The 16,566-nt window shown below is 42.4% G+C and overlaps 1 protein-coding gene and 1 pseudogene across 1 annotated transcript; both read left to right on the forward strand.

The window, feature by feature from the left end:
* Window positions 1–4,560: 4,560 nt before the first annotated feature.
* Window positions 4,561–8,756, forward strand: LOC139303593 (vasoactive intestinal polypeptide receptor 1-like; annotated as a pseudogene).
* A 129-nt stretch (window positions 8,757–8,885) lies between these two features.
* LOC139303101 (S-adenosylmethionine synthase-like) lies at window positions 8,886–15,055 on the forward strand. Its single transcript, XM_070926809.1, has 9 exons — window positions 8,886–9,134; window positions 10,302–10,379; window positions 11,168–11,290; window positions 11,385–11,497; window positions 11,897–12,040; window positions 12,930–13,148; window positions 13,905–14,087; window positions 14,725–14,858; window positions 14,953–15,055. The coding sequence occupies exons 1-9, from the start codon at window positions 9,044–9,046 to the stop codon at window positions 15,053–15,055; spliced, it is 1,188 nt and encodes a 395-aa protein (XP_070782910.1). The 5' UTR covers window positions 8,886–9,043.
* The last annotated feature ends 1,511 nt before the right edge of the window (window positions 15,056–16,566 follow it).

A 16,566-nucleotide genomic window follows, 5' to 3' on the forward strand; every position in this document is an offset into this window, starting at 1 on the left:
AAACAAAAGGAGCTGATGTTCATGTCACCGACTGCAAATCTGCTTTTGATGTTATTTATAGATTTCAGCAGCACGAGGAGAAATGGACCTAAAATAGTCTGTAAGGGACGAAGCAGCAAGATTTCAGTCTTTACAGTCGGTTTGACTGTCGATTAGCTGCAGGACGAGGACGCGATTATTAAGCTAATTAAAGTGGCGATGAAGACGAGTTTCCAAGTGGTATTATTGTAGCACGAAGAACCGAATCCTCAGAGCCAAACAACTCATTTGTTTACACATAATAAAATATTAAATAACAAGAGAGAAGCAGGTTCACTGAAGAGGTAAAGTGAAACTGCCAGAACAAGCTAAGCTGACTACAGCTAGCAAGAAGCAACCGTAAGAGTCCCAGTCTGACGCAGGAGCCCTGATCTCAGAGCTGCGATAAAGCTCCTGTAGTATTAGTGAGCCGGCAGGGTTTGTTACTCACTGATCGGGTAGAAAGAATGAACCGGATGTCGGTTTGAAACCCTCTGCAGGGTTCACTCTTTATTCTCTCGCCGTCACGATGTGCAACCAACGTTTACTTCACATCGATGAGTTAAAGCAGAGACACTGAAGTTTGTTGTTCCTTTAAAAGAGGTCAACAGACAGAAGAGAAACTGAGCTCTCTAATGAGGCAAGAGGGGAAGATTTAAACTGACTGGTCAAACCATTTCACTGACACGAGGGGTGAACACACACACACACACACACACACACACACACACACACACACACACGACACCACACAGACAGTTTGATACAAAAATACACACAAAACAAAATGAAATACAACAAAATTAAATGAAACTTAACTTTCAAAATGAACTTCAGAACACAAACTGAAGGCTCCCCCCACCCCCAAAACACCCCCCTGCTGTGGCAGCTTGTTTGGTCCAGTCCAGGTCCAGGTGTTTCCACTGAACCCTCATGGCAGCAGTGGACGACTTCACCTGCAGCAGGTAACTGAAAAGTCAAATCAAACTGTTGTTTAAAAAGTGATGTGGAGCAGCGAAGGTCATCAGAGGCCTTCAGGTTAACTGAATTAATATCTTTTACATGTACAGCAGAGTTATGTGATGCATTTAGTTAAACAGTGCTTATTAATTCAGATATTTTTACATTTCGTTTTATGAATATAAAACTCCTGCTATGTAGCAAAAACTTCATTCAAACCCACAAAACTTTATTTAAAGTTCTAGTGGAGATCCCAAAGTTTCCAAAGACACCAAACATGTGAGGCTGGGTTTTGGGGGGGAAGTCATAAAATAAAAAATAAAAAGAGTCTTGTGTTTAGATGATATTGTGTTAATAAAGTTTCAGAATAAGATCATTTTAACAACCTTAAAGCTACTGGAGGGAAATAAACGGATATTCATTTCATGTAAAAACATCCAGACAGTAACGGATCAGTGTGGTCGGCACACAAAGCTCCAGTCTTGGCTCAGGGACCAGAGGAGGCCTGTGGGGGTCTGTGGGGGTCTGAACAGTGCACCCTTGTGTCGCTCACCGGCTGCCAACTTTTACACCAAGTCGAGAAACCATTGAGCTCCGGAGAACAGCGCTGCAGTCACTGACGGTCAGATCTGTTTGGGAATGTTGAAGCCACGATGTGTTGGCAGGACGAGACTCTTTGTGCCTCCCTTCTTTCTTTCTGCCCCCCCCCCCTCCTTCCTGGAGCGCTGCCCGGTGCAGCAGCTGCCACGAGCTGTGTGGCTGAAGATGATTGGATTTATCCTGTGGTGGGGGTTCACTGTGGGCCAGGTGCTGCTGTGGGATCCTTCTCCCTTCAGGCACCCTTTAAATCCTCATGTGGTCAGCAGGCTGTTCACCTGGAGGAGCCACTTCACTGACCGCAGGACATTTCCATCTCTCCGTGCAGAGGAAGAGGAGTGGAGTAAGATGAAGGTTGCGGTTTTACCCAACATCAATGCAGCAGTAATATGAATCTAACAGGGACCATTTTACTGCTAAATGAGTACTTTTACTTTGATACTTTAAGTAACTTCAGCTGATAATACTTGATATGCTTTTGAATGCAGGACTTTTACTTGTAGTGGAGTATTTTCAGTGTGACATTAGTACTTTTACTCAAGTAAAAGACCTGAATACTTATCTTCTCACGACGTCACTGAATTCACGCTCATATGGTGTCACTGTGGCGTCATGTTTGTTTCGGGAGATATGATGAAAAATATCATCATACTGTTACGGCGGAAAGTAAAATGGCCGCCACGGTATACAGGGCCCCAAACTGCAAGTGTGTAAAATTGGCTTAAATGTGTTATAGCTCATTAGATGGACGTCCGCAGTTGGTCTCGTGTGTGAGAATGGATTATTAAAGAAGGATATGTTTCTTTAGCCTTGACGTTTAAAGCTTAAAGGGTCATTCCCGTGTTTTTGGGCTTCCTGTTTTAAGTTTTGTGCGGTTGATTTTCATTTTCGGTCGAGTGCTGCAGCTCCAGAGAGAAAGACTGCAGCAGACCCACCAGTGGCTCAAGTATTTGGGAGCTAACCGTGACCGCAGATTCACGCGATTGGTCTCTGGATGCCAGTTAAAGACTAACTCGCATTCACTCGCACCGACTTTACAAAATGCCCTAAATACTCATGAGAGCACTGAATGTGGATTAATCCGCCGCTGCAAATAGTCCCCAACAAATGCGCTTGTTTGATTAAAAGCTACAGTGTTTTAGGAAATTATTTGTCCTTTTTTCTTTTTAAAAAAAATAAGAAACTATATTTTTGTGGCCTGTTTTTAAATATTTGAAGACCAGCACTATCACTAACCAAACACTAGAGGGAGACATCGCAGCATCAAACAGCCTCACTGCAGCATGAAATCATCTTTTTAAAAATGCAAAGACTTCACACAACATACCAACGCCAAGCCCAGAAGAAGAAGAAGTGTTTATAAGCTCCATGTACAAAGAGACAATTTCCTTTTTTCACAGTTTGAGGGTTCAGATGTTATAACGGAGACTAAAGACTAAAGATTAAACGCTTCATGTTCTGTGTTTTTTGTTTTGTGTTTGAATATTTCATGTTGACTCGTGCTGCGGGAGGATTTTTCTCTCAAAATGAACTAAAATAACTGCACTTAATGCCCTGAATGTTTACCACTGGACTGATCCACAGTCATGTCAACATGTGCAGCATAAATAAAGCAGTGAATTAAAGGTTTTCTGGCTGTTTGAGTCGGTATGAAGCTGCTCAGGTGACGTTTGCTCGTCTCATCCTTCAAAACGCTTCTCGTCAGTCCGGCTGACAACAAATCCTGAGGAGGAAACGTTCGTTCTTCACGTATATTTAACAAAAACATCACGTTTGAAAACCTGAAACATGAAGTTCAGTCTGACTGCTGCCGTTTACGTCCTGATGATCATAAGATACATGGTGAGTTATTAACTTTTCAAAGCATTTAATAATATCTATTTATGTAATTGTCTTGTTTGCAGGTTTAGGAGAAACTATAGATTATAGTAATGAATGAAAACTGTATTTAACATGAGATTTACTGTAAAGCTGTTACAGGTAAATGAAATGAACCTGCATTAATCTTTCAGGTGAGTTCGATTCATCCGGATTGTTTAATTGTTCAAGAGAAAGAAAACAAGTGTAAACTGAAGATGACCAGAAATATAACTGCAGGTGACTCTTCCTTTGGATAATAACGTATCTAAACTGAGACAGAAGTTAGAGAAACGTTTCTTGAACGTTTTCTCTGTAATGTTTGAGGTTGTGTGTGACGGAGTGAGCTGTTGGCCGGCTGCCTCTGAAGGAGAGACCGTCTCCGTCCTCCGTCCTCTGTCCTCCGTCCTCTGCTGCTGAAGCCTGCAGCTCCTGCAGGTAAACGTCATCACAGCATCACCCTCAGGTGTAGTTTCAACATCAGGTCGTCTTCAAGGACAGAGACGTTTCTCTCTGAGAGACAGCAGAGAATGGAAGAGAGGGCCGCCAAAAAGTCTCTAAAGTTGAGTTTATTTTCTATATTGAAGCTGCGATAATTAAAATAACAATGAGTCAAATGACTGCAGGTAAAGTTAAAGGTGAATTTTAACATTTTTTAAAACTCATTGTTTTGGTTTTACAACCCACAGTTTTAATCTGTTGCTTCAGTCTCGCTGCTCTCATCAGACTGCCTTTCTACTACTCTGCACCTCATAAATGGATTAACTTAACTTTAAGTCTACTTAGTGATGTCTGTGTCCGTCTCTGATGCTGTCTGTCCTGAAGTTATATCGGGCCATGTTTGTTTTTCTCAGGTCTCCAAAACAACGTGTTACTGCAGGTTTAATTTAACAATTAAAATATATTTTCTGTCAGTTTATTCTCCTTATACAAAGCCGTATCATCGACATAAAGAACATACAGTGTTGGAGAAATATTAAATATCTTTCATTTAATGACTGTCTATATTTAAATGCTGTTGCAGCTTAGAAGTAAACTATACTGAATTCTCTAGATTGTTCCAGAAAGTATTCTTCAGTTTGAACACTTTCCTCCAGTTGTCATCACGAGGATCTGCACAGCTGGAGGATGGAGTCCGCCCAGCTTACGTCTGAGGAAGATGAAGATCTGAGTGAAGAGGTACAGCAGATACAAAGGTTTACTGTTTCAGCGCGGTTGATCCCGCTTTTCATCTAATTCAAATCATTTGTGGCAGCAGGGAACCAAAGGATTGATAAATATTTCATGTTTTGCTGCAGAGAAGTAACTTTGAAAGTCTGAAGCTGATCTACAGCGTTGGATACGCAGTTTCTCTGGCTGCTCTCCTCATCGCTGCTCTGCTGTTCTGATGAAATGTCTTCACGGTGCTCTTCTTTCTCTCAGGAAGCTGCTCTGCAACTACATCCACCTCCACCTGTTCGTGACCTTCATGCTCCGGAGTCTCGCTGTGTTCATCAAAGATTCAGTGTTGTTTGCAGACAGAAGCGCCGACCACTGCACGGTGTCCACGGTAAACAAATGAGCGTTATTTTCATTATGGAGTCACCTTTTCTGACGAATCAATCGTCGTTTATTCTGTGAAGAAATCACAGCTTCCCAGAGACCAAGAGGATGTCTTCAAAGGTCTTTAGAAAAGTCTAAAACTCAAACATAACACAAAGAGAAGCTGGAACCTGAGAAATTGTAGCATTTCTTCACTATTTTTGATTGATAATTGACTGAAACTATTAATCCATCATTAAGATTATTTGAATCAAACTTTAATGCAAAACTCAAGGACATTTTCAACAAAATGCACCAAACCTTCACCCAGAAAACTTTTACTTTTACTTCGAGACAGCTCCAGTGTGAAGCAGCAGCGACATCCTTCCACTTGTGCGTTCTGTCTAACTTCTGGTGGCTGCTGGTGGAGGCTCTGTAGCTGCAGACTCTGCTGGACTTCACCTTCACTCAGACCAGGAAGCTCCTCTGGATCTACGCCTCCATCGGCTGGTGTACGCTATGTATATACATGTATTCGTGTTGGTCTTTTATTTTGTTTGTCTGATGGAAAGTCTGATTTTTTTTTAGGCACTCCGTCAGTGACCATTGTGATCTGGGCTCTGCTGAAAAAACAGCTTGACAATGAGGGGTGAGTAATACGACAATATGCAAATATTTACAATTATTCCGTTGTTGTTTCAGGTGTTGGGACAATCTGGAGAGCCGCTTGTGGTGGATAATCAAGATTCCCATCCTGCTCTCCATCTTTGTAAGATCATCTTCTCTCCCTCCACAGCTTTAACTGTCTGCTAACAGCAGCTTGAGAGTGAGAACTTCATCCAGAGGAAGTTTGATTGTCCAGACTTTCGATTGCTTTATTCGCTGTGAGAAGATTGAAACCACTCCGATGTCTCTCCGTTCAAAATGGAGCTTAGCTTAGCTTAGCACAAAGACTCAAGGGAGAGAAAGTTAACTTGGCTCTGTTCAAAGGTAACAAACACTTATGGATTAAACAAACTAAATATAACGTGTTAATTAGTGAGCTTTAAAGCCAGGCTAGCTGTTTCCCCCTGTTTCCAGTCATTATGCTAAGCTAAGCTAATCGGCTGCTGGCTGTAGCTTCATATTTAGAGTACAAACATGATAATAAGCTAATAACTGTTCCTTTAAAGCATCACAGATAAACAGTGAAAAAGATAAAAAATAGTTAGTGCTTGTTTCCATTAGGGAATAGCTAATATTTGTCAATAATTCTATGTAATAAGTATTAGGAAGACTGACGGCATTATTGTCAACAAATCTTCTGTTTGCGATGATAAATATGATCCTCAGATAAACCTGGTGATCTTCCTGAACATCAGCAGGATCATCGTTCAGAAGACTGAGACACACCTGTACAGGTAACACTCACCTGTTTATTCATCACTTCACTCTCCTCCTCCTCCTCCTCCTCCTCCTCCTGCCGTCTGCTGCCCCCTGCAGGAGACTCCGGCTCCACTTCACTACGTGGTGTTTGCACTGATCCCAGAACATCTCGTCGTCGGGCCGCGACTCTACTTTGAATTAGTTTTAGGCTCCTTCCAGGTAACAGATCTGTGATGCCGCTCGTCCAAAAGATGGATTAGTTAGTTAGTTAGTTACGTCTTATAGGACATGAGATAAATCTGATGATTAACAATATAGGACAGCAGAAAAACACATATCTGCTGCACCAAATTCTATTAATTAATCTTTACTTTGTGAATTATTAGACAATTTAACTTTTAATAATCATTCAGTAAAACAAGGACAAAGGTCCTTCTTTGGATCAACCAGGACACAAATGCAACCTGTGAAGAGGCGTCTCAAGCAGGCGTTCTCATTGTCAGTTAATCTGCAGATTATTTTCTTGATTAATGATTAAGTGTTTGTATGTGTTCACATGTCTTGGTTTGTTTACTGTCAGATGTCACGAAGAAAAGCTGTAAATCAGCACATTTGAGAAGCTGCAACCAGCAAATGTTTGCTTCAAAAATATATTATGGATTATCGCAGAAGTTGCAGATTAATCTTCAGTCGATCAACTGATCGATTTCTCGTCACAGCTCTAACATTTTCACATTTTAAACTGTGCCAGCTTGTGTTTTTCCTGTTGCATCAGGGCTTCGTTGTCGCTCTCTTGTACTGCTTCCTGAACGGAGAGATGAGCCACGTTTACACAGTCAACTTCATCAGCGGCAGGTTTCTCAAGTTTAACAGCATTAAAAATAAAAAAGAAGATGATTGTTTGTGTTTCAGGTCCAAAAAGAAGTCCAGAGGACGCTGAGAAGATGGTGGCCGGAGACCAAAACTAATGTCCTCAATCTCCCAACACAAGAGTGTCAAACAAACTGGTTTCTTCTTCACGTTAGTTAGTTTATTCTCTCGTGCGATGAAGTACATTTACTCAAGTACTGTAGTTAAGTACAACTTTGACAAACTTGTACTTTACTCAAGTATTTCCATTTTATGCTACTTTACATTTATACTTCATCTCAGAGGGCAATGTTGTACTTTTTACCCCACTACATTTATTTGACACTTGTAATTACTTTTTACATACAAAAACATACAATATGATGCAGTACTATTCTACTAATCTACCCAGTAGTACACAAAGTATCTAACGTTGGCTCCACTGGCTCTAGTGATAAAAACAGAATAATATAATATTCTATATAGTAATACAACACTGTGAAAGGAGCCATTCTGCATAATGAGTACTTTTACTTTTGACACTTTAAGTACATTTTTCTGATAATACTTTGCTTTTTTCAGGACTTCTACTTGTAACAGAGTATCTTTAGGCTGTGGTATTTCTACTTTTACTGAAGTAGAAGATCTGAGTACTTCGTCCACCACTGACAACTGCACAGTTTTACTTATTGTTATATTGCTGGTCATTTCTTCTCCACCACGGCTCAATAATTCAAATTCATTCATCTCCAAATCTAAATCTTTGTTGCGTCTCTCACTTCCTGTTTGTTCACGCTTCATCAGCGCTGCGGTGTGTGTTGATGTGTGTGCGGTCATGTAATAAAAAGTGGTTTAATAATAATAAATAAGATAATAACATTTACTCTGGAGTTTGTTTGTTTGTCAGTTTAGAATCCAGAAAGAGCTTCTGCATCAGAGCGACATCTAGTGGTCAAAACATCACATTTATTAATGTACAGCATCGTCAGAAATTATGATAAATAAATATTATAATCTATAGACACATCTTTTATGTTATATTATCATCTATTATCTGTTGTTACAGCAGAAGGAGCTAAAGCATCAAACACAACTTACGACTGACTTTGGTGTTATAAAGCATTTATTAATAGTTTATTAAAAGCTTATGAAGGCTAAACAAGGAAAGTTTCTGTCTTAATAATGACATAAAGGACAATATATTATTTATTTTAACTCGCATAATTTACAAAGCTGATGTTGTTCATCAGTGCCAGCTGTTCCCAGATGTGTGTGTACATGAATATAGTTTTATTACTATTAAACTGTGGTAATAAACTAATATCTGTGACTCGGGCAGTGAACGCGTCTCTCTGGCAGGCAGCTCCACGTGTACACAGACGCCCCATCAGGGACCTCAGGGGCCCCCAGGTACAAAGAAACAAAGAGCGGGCATGAATGAATCGGTGGAGGAGCTTCAACGTGACCCTCTGATGAAATGAACGCTCGGCTGCAGATTCACGGACCTCGGGTCTGACTGTCAGAGGGATCTGGGTCTGATGAGTCCAGATTCTGACAGAGTGAGAAAGTTCAGCGCTGGACGGGTCTAAAACAAAGTGTCTCTAGGAAGAAGAAGAGAAAGAGGAATCCCACCTCCCCTTCCTCGCCTCTGAATGGTCTAACCCACTGGTTCACATGGCACCCTCCCCCCATGTGTGTGTGTGTGTGTGTGTGTGTTGTCTTTGCCTTATATAGTGCAGAGTTATCCGGCTGCACTGCCTTGGGACGGTGAGATTAGACTGCAGCCGCACAATCTGTCCGTCTTTGTCCCCCTGTTTTGATAAGAAGCGCGACTTGTGGTAGAAACAGCTGCTCTGCTGCACAGACCGTCAGCAAGATGAATGGCACAACCGATGGGATCCACGACCACGCTCCCCATGACGGGTCCTTCATGTTTACCTCTGAGTCTGTGGGAGAGGGACACCCTGGTGAGTAGAGGACTCCCTCTCCATGCGGCGTTTCAGCTGCTGCAGCTGCTGCGCCTTGCGAATGAGGAGTAGTGGTTATCATGTGTTCAACACTTTTATGTTTCAGTGATCATTGATGACTTTGAGGAATGTGGAGCACGGAGGCACTGTAGCATAAAGAGAGGTTCGTAGAGCCACACAGCTCTGATTTATGGCGTGGTCAGTCTTTAGGAGACGTATTTAAGGAACGAATCCTGGAATAAACAGATGGGAAATCAGATTTGCCCTTTTTTAAACATGTTTCAGTTGATTATCAAACTTTACTGTAGCTGCACGTGATGCTCAGGATTTCAATCCAAGTTCAAAAAAGGTGCACATGAGTTTCTCTGCTGCTTCAGAAGTGAATTATTAGCTGAGAGTCGTTTCGTTCACTGAACTTGAGAAAACAACTTCAATAAACTTTGGATGTGAAGTTGGATCAACTGTTCAGCCACGTTCACGTTACAGCTTTCTCTTCACATTCTCTCAGTTTGAAGAGTCAGTTGTTCAATGATCTTCCAGCTGTTGGAGACACTTTTGTACCACAGTTGGTGCAAAGACAACAAGCGAGTAGCGCTGCCCAAAAAAAAATGACCAAACAATTATTCTGATTGTGATTCGTACCGTGTCTACACTGGTACAAACTCCAGGAAGTAGCCATATGCACACGCTCTAAAAAGCTCTCGCCTCTGCTCAAAGTTTTAAAGCTAAAATGTGCCCATTCTGAGACACGTCCTGCTGCTGTAGCTGCAGTAGTGACAGTGTGTCGCTGCAGGTCTGATGGTGAAAGAGCCTCCTGCAGACCAACCAGCTGTCACAACAACAGAGTAACTTAAGTCGTCAGATAGATGTAGTGCAGTAAAAAGTACAGTGTTGCCGTGTGAATGGACGGCCTGTCGGTGCTTTGATGGTCTGATGGAGTCCCAGTGTTTCATGTCACCCTGTCATGCATTCACTGAGGATATTTATAGACCTGCAGCTCTTAATAGGAAGGATGTGTAGTACTCTGATGGAGCGGTGATATCTGATATTTTCTGGCTCTGCCCAGATGAGGAATGTGACGTGCAGCAGAAGGTCACACGAGGAAACCACCGGGCAGGCGTAGTGATCCAGATCTCCATGTATTTAAATCCTTGTCTTGTTCCCCAGATAAGATATGTGACCAGATCAGCGATGCCGTGCTGGACGCTCACCTGAAGCAGGACCCGGACGCCAAAGTGGCTTGTGGTGAGTTAACAATGTGTTTGTCTCCAGCAGAGGGAAGTAGAGCGCCTGGTTAACCTTTCACAACAGGTTTTACACAAAGCAACATGAAAGAAACGATGACAGCTTCAACTTTCTGTCCCCCAAAAGCACTCACGACTTCTCTGCTTCCACCCTGAGGAGGATGAGTCCCAAACATCTGTGTGTTTAAACTTGTTATTAATTCAATAAAAGGATAAACGCAAGATGGAAAGGTCTTAGTGAGCCAGTTGGTGATGATGTTTTACCTGGTTGTTGTTGTTGTTTGCTGAGTTGTTTGAGCCCAATCTGGTGTGCAGGCCCCTCAAAGGGGACCTCCACCGATTCTACACATCACAGTCTGTTTCCAGGTGGTGGGGAGTACCACTGCGTACCTGAAACAAGTGGTACGAAGCATTAGGTGTCCCCAGAGGGAGCTGATGTCCATGAAGACTACAAGTCTGAAAATGAAAACCGTCTGTCGGTGTGGAGTCAGAGAGAAGTGAGCTGACCAGAGATCTGTAACTGCCGCTCATCTCTGCTGCAGGCTAGCAGCTCCAGGCTACATTAGCCGCAACTAGCATAACACACTAGAATCTACGACCAAACTGGGCGATTGAGTTGCATTATGGGTAATGTAGGCGCCAGGTTTTGAGGAGGAAGAAGGATGATATCTCTGGTTCTGCTGCATCGATGTTGATCCTTTTCAAATGGTTGTTTAAATCTTACGGTTGCTGAGAAAAACAAAACACTTCATGATACCAAGATAAACCCTCTTCTGTGTGTGCAAACAGAGACGGTGTGTAAGACCGGCATGGTGCTGCTCTGCGGGGAGATCACGTCCAGAGCCAACGTGGACTACCAGAAGGTGGTGAGAGAAACCATCCGAGACATCGGTTACGACAACTCAGACAAAGGTGGGAGGAAGCAGATGTTGTTGATGATGTCAGGGTTTAAACATCTGCACGTGTTCATTTAACAGTTATTTTGAATGCATCCTCGTCTGTCCAGGTTTTGATTATAAGACCTGTAACGTGCTGGTGGCCCTCGAGCAGCAGTCCCCTGACATCGCACAGGGAGTTCATATTGATCGTCTGGAGAGCGACATCGGAGCTGGAGACCAGGTCAGCTGGTCAGCTGGTCGTCTGTTTTGTTGAACTTGGACCGTCCCATTTGAACTTTTTGAGACCTTGAGGTCCCAAAATGTTGTTGCTATTCACAGAAACGCTTGAAGAGCATACAAATACTACTATGTAGAAGTGAGAGTTATGGTGGAGCTCATTCCAACTACTTTATATACTGCTGGGTACCTTAATCCATATCCATATCGTCATTTATTAGTTAATTTATATTTTGTTTCAATGATCTGAACCTGGACAGTAACTCGTAACTCAAGCGGTTAAATATGTAGTGCAGTAGAAGTAGTCAAGTAAAGTACAAGTACCTCAGAATAGTACTTGAGTAAGTGTTCTTGTAACAGGACACAGACTCTTATTCGTTTTCTGCTCGCTCCGTGAGGACAGGGTCTGATGTTTGGATACGCCACAGATGAGACAGAAGAGTTCATGCCGCTCACCGTCGTCCTCGCCCACAAACTCAACGCCAAGATGGTGGAACTGAGACGTAACGGGACCGTCCCCTGGCTCCGCCCGGACTCCAAGACACAGGTGGGATCCAAACGCACCACTGCAGTAAACAAAGAACTGTGTCCGCTGTTCTTGTAACTTCACCAATAAGATGCGTCTCGTAATGAACAACGAAAACATGAGATTGACTTCATCTTCAATCTTAAATTAAATCACATCAGAAACAAAGTCTTTTCTCTTCAGGGAGACGTTTAAAGCTGCGTGTTGCTGCAGCTGAAGGTGAAGCACCCGACTGTGACTGTGCACACAGGGACCTTTAACTTTGAGTTTAGTGGTTTTTCATGAGACAACATGTCTGTAATCTTTCCTTTAAACATATAAATAAAGATTTCACCTCACGGATTCAGGGATGTCCACGTCAAAGATCCCAGTTTAAGATGATATTCACAGTCTGGTGATGTTTGGAAACGTACATATTCACGTAAGTATAATCTGAACAGGACACACACAAGATTTACTGTATATAATCTCAGATCTTTACATAGTTTGACTTTGACTCAGTATTAATCCCACAACTCCCTCCTTTAAAGTCTGATGCTCATCCCAAATAAAACGTACATATTTATCTTTAAACGGAGGGATGTCGTGGTTTGTGAGGAAGTCGAGGAAGTGTTTGTGGTTAGACCTCCAGAATGTGCTCACCAGCAGACTCCAACCAGAGCACGCCGGTATGCAACATCTGAGCCGGGAGACGCCTTTCCAGTAACCCCCCCACCAGTTTCAGCCTGTGCAGGCGTATCGTGTTTGAGCTCGCTGCACACGTGAGACTCCCAACTCCCAAAGTCGCCTGTCGATGATTTTGAGCTTCTTGTGTTGCGACTCACAGATGAAATCACTTTACATGGAATTGTGTCCCAATTTAGACACAATGCAAAGAGATATCTGAGGTAAATATGCTAAAACCCTCCAGGTGACGGTTCATTACACCCAGGAGAACGGAGCTGTGATCCCCAAGAGGGTTCACACCGTGGTGGTCTCGGTGCAGCACGATGACTACGTGAGCCTGGAGGAGCAGAAGAAGGTCCTGAAGGAGAAGGTCATCAAGGCCGTGGTCCCGTCGAGGTACCTGGACGAGAACACCATCTACCACCTGCAGCCCAGCGGGCGGTTTGTCATCGGTGGGCCACAGGTAAAGGTCTTGAGGTCTTGAGGTCTCGAGGTCTTGAGGTCCTGAGGTCTGGAGGTCTTAAGGTCTTAAGGTCTTAAGGTAGTGGTGAAAGTCCTTTAACTACAAGAGGAAGAGGTCTAAACTCCAGCAACACAACATGTTCTCTGTGATGTGTGTTAAAAGGACTCAAGTCAAAACAAGTTGGTCTCACAATCAAGTTGTTGTATAAATTATTAATATTATTAAGTGTTGCTGGAGTTTCTCTTCTCCAACCTTTGAAGTACGAAGGTGAAGTTGTGCCAGAAGTCCTGAGCTTTGCTGACTCAAGTAGTCGATAGAATGATCTGCTGATTCACAGAAAATGAAGCATCTTCTAATTCTGATTAATTGTTTAAATCATTTTAATAAAGAAAAATGCAGAACATTGTTGTTTTCAGCAGCTCAGATGCAAATGTTTTATATCATTTTAAAGTGAATATCTTTTGATATTGATATCCTTTTTTTGACATCATCTTGAAATTATGAGTATTTTTTGTTGTTTTCTTACATTTTATGGACTAAATTAATAATCTATTAATGGTTAAAATGAACAGATGACTCTGCACATGAGCATAATTAAAGAAGCTGTAACAGAATCCATTAAGTTAATGCAGTTAATGCATCAGGTGTAAAAATAATACAAGATACTGAAGAACTAATATTCAACATGCTGATTCTTGCGTTGGATTAAATACTTTGAGAATATAACAGAAATATAAATCTCTGTTTCTCTGTCAGGGTGATGCCGGAGTGACGGGCAGGAAGATCATCGTCGACACATATGGCGGTTGGGGGGCCCACGGGGGCGGAGCTTTCTCTGGGAAGGACTACACCAAGGTGGACCGCTCGGCGGCCTACGCCGCCCGCTGGGTGGCAAAGTCTCTGGTGAAGGCCAAACTGTGCAGGAGGGTGCTGGTGCAGGTGGGACCCCTTCCCAGAAAATCCTCCAAGAATACACAAACCAGTGATGTTTGAGTGGATCTCTCACAGTTTGACCTTTAACCTTTTAACTGACCCTTTCAATGTGGCTCAGTTGAGCATTTTAATTTTGGAAGATCAAGTGTGAAGAAGTGAAGATATTTTAATGTTGATTTATCTCAACAACTTGAAATGAATCTCACCTGTACTGTACGGCCAAAAGTATGTGGACACATATGTGGTCCCTCTTCTGTTCTTTTGTTCCTGGTTTGAGCCCCCCAGTTCTAACACAGCTGAACTCTTAACGCTCTAACATACAGTGATATTTTAGACGATAGTTTGTGTTCGTCGCCTTCCCTGTTTCAACATGATCATGCCCACAAAGCCACGTCCGGAACTGGAGCCAGACCTGATTGCCCAGCATCAGTGTTGGACCTCATTAATGCTCTGGAGTGATAAAATCCCTGCAGCTGGTTCAACAGCTGGATGTGGAGACTGTTAACAGCAGCACGTTAATGAACGTGGTTTAGGAGTGAGATGTTCATTAATCACATAGGGCTGTAATGTTCAGGTGTCCACCTCTAAACCCAGAACCAGGTCTGAACCAGATCACTGTTATAAACGCTGCCTCTCTCTTCAGGTGGCGTATGCGATTGGAGTCGCTCACCCGCTGTCCATCTCCCTGTTCACCTACGGCTCCTCTCAGAGGAGCGAGAAGGAGCTGCTGCAGATCGTCAATAAAAACTTCGACCTCAGACCCGGCGTCATCGTCAGGTCGGCGTCAAACTGACGATGCTGCGTCGGCTTTGTTGTGTTTTAAGTGTTTAACGTGTCAGTCATTTATCTTTATTGCTTGATTGTGCTGCAGAGACCTGGACCTGAAGAGACCGATCTACCAGAAGACGGCCTGCTACGGACACTTTGGCAGGAAGGAGTTTCCCTGGGAGGTCCCAAAGAACCTGAACTTCTAGAGCATCTGTGTGTGTGTGTGTGTGTGTGTGTGTGTGTCAGTGATGTATAGATAGCTGCCCTCGTGCTCCTGTAACCCAGTAAGAGGGGGGGGGGCAGCTGGCAGGGTGTGTAGGGAGGGTCAGGGTGGCTGCAGATAACCTCTGGTCATTGGTCTCATCTGTAATTTACGACTTCCCTCAACAGAAACCTGAAATATGAGCGAGCTGTTTGGTATTTTTGTCCCGTCACGTGCGGTTTGTTTCACGCTGAAACTGGTTCAGAGAGTTTGCAGCTATTCGGCTTTTCTGTCCAGAAATAAGTGAATGACCAAATTTTGAGGGAGAGCAGCCTGTTTGGAGACACAGTTCAGAATCTACATTTCTGTTATTGTTGTCAGTATTTCTATACGATCAATACTGAACGTTTGTTTTTCCCTGATTCTGTTTAAGTTTTATATTATTTGGTATTAAAACACGGATTTCATCAAGACCTGCAAAAACAAAGGAGAAGGGGGAGATATACAGCCGTTTCAAATGACTCCTAAGTGCTTCCTAACATTTGTTTTTGTATAATAGATATCTGGCAGAGTATCTGCGGGTTTTAGTGTTAAACTGGATCATCTGAAGCCTTTAAAGAACTGCAAAACAAAGATGAGGTGTGACCACAGAAGGGGACGATATACAGCAGATATCCCAAAGAAGTTTCATACGTTAGCGACTCTTAAGTTAAGTCAGAGTGAATGTTTTGCTGCATGCATCGAAACATTTACACTAGATGTTTTAATCATTATAGTTTTAGAAGTCTTAATGCACAAACATGTATTCTTCTAAATGTACCATTATGTTTTCTATATAACCGTGTCTAAGGTCCATGTTTGAGATTAAAATATTGTTTTATATTGTTTGGTATTAAACCAAATGACCTGCAGACACTTGATCCACAGAAAAAGACAAAACAAAGATCATCTCTGAGGAAAGAAACAGATTAGAAGAAGTTTCCAAAGAAGTTTCAAATGTTAGTGGGAATTAAAAACCTGCATGCTTCCTAACATCTAGAGTTTCTTTTTTTAGCAGTAGTTCTTTGTGGTAGATAGCTGGCTGCTGTTGAGGCAGGTTTAAGTGTTATACTGGATCATTTAAAGCCTTTCAAGGTCTTGAATTATTACAGACTTTAAGTCCTCAAAGTGTTCAGAGCTCTTGTATTTTTCAGAAGGAGATCAACACACAAACCTGTGTTCTAAACATATTTACATTATAGTTTCTCCCGAGGTCCGCGTTTCCGTAAGTTTCAGATTATTTAGTGGTCTGGAAACACGGCAGAGACGTTTCACAGAACTCCTGAACGCTTCCCAACATTTATTTTTGTATAATAGATATCTGGCAGAGTTTTAGTGCCACGCTGGATCATCTGCAGCCTTTAAAGATCTTTAAAATCATTACATTCACAATAGGCCGACCATATTCTGAACATTTTCTTCTCAGGTCGATGTTTGAGATGAAACAGCCGCTTCTTAAGTTGTATATTATTCGAC

Source organism: Enoplosus armatus, chromosome 20 (genome assembly GCF_043641665.1).
Source record: "Enoplosus armatus isolate fEnoArm2 chromosome 20, fEnoArm2.hap1, whole genome shotgun sequence".
Classification (NCBI taxonomy): Eukaryota; Metazoa; Chordata; class Actinopteri; order Centrarchiformes; family Enoplosidae; genus Enoplosus; species Enoplosus armatus.

What these genes read in the sequence shown, in the direction of transcription:
- LOC139303101 (XM_070926809.1), top strand. Translation starts at nt 9,044, where the DNA reads ATGAATGGCACAACCGATGGGATCCACGACCACGCTCCCCATGACGGG. An exon ending in GGACGCCAAAGTGGCTTGTG is followed by an intron (nt 10,380 to 11,167) that starts GTGAGTTAACAA and finishes GTGTGCAAACAG; the next exon opens with AGACGGTGTGTAAGACCGGC. An exon ending in ACATCGGAGCTGGAGACCAG is followed by an intron (nt 11,498 to 11,896) that starts GTCAGCTGGTCA and finishes CCGTGAGGACAG; the next exon opens with GGTCTGATGTTTGGATACGC.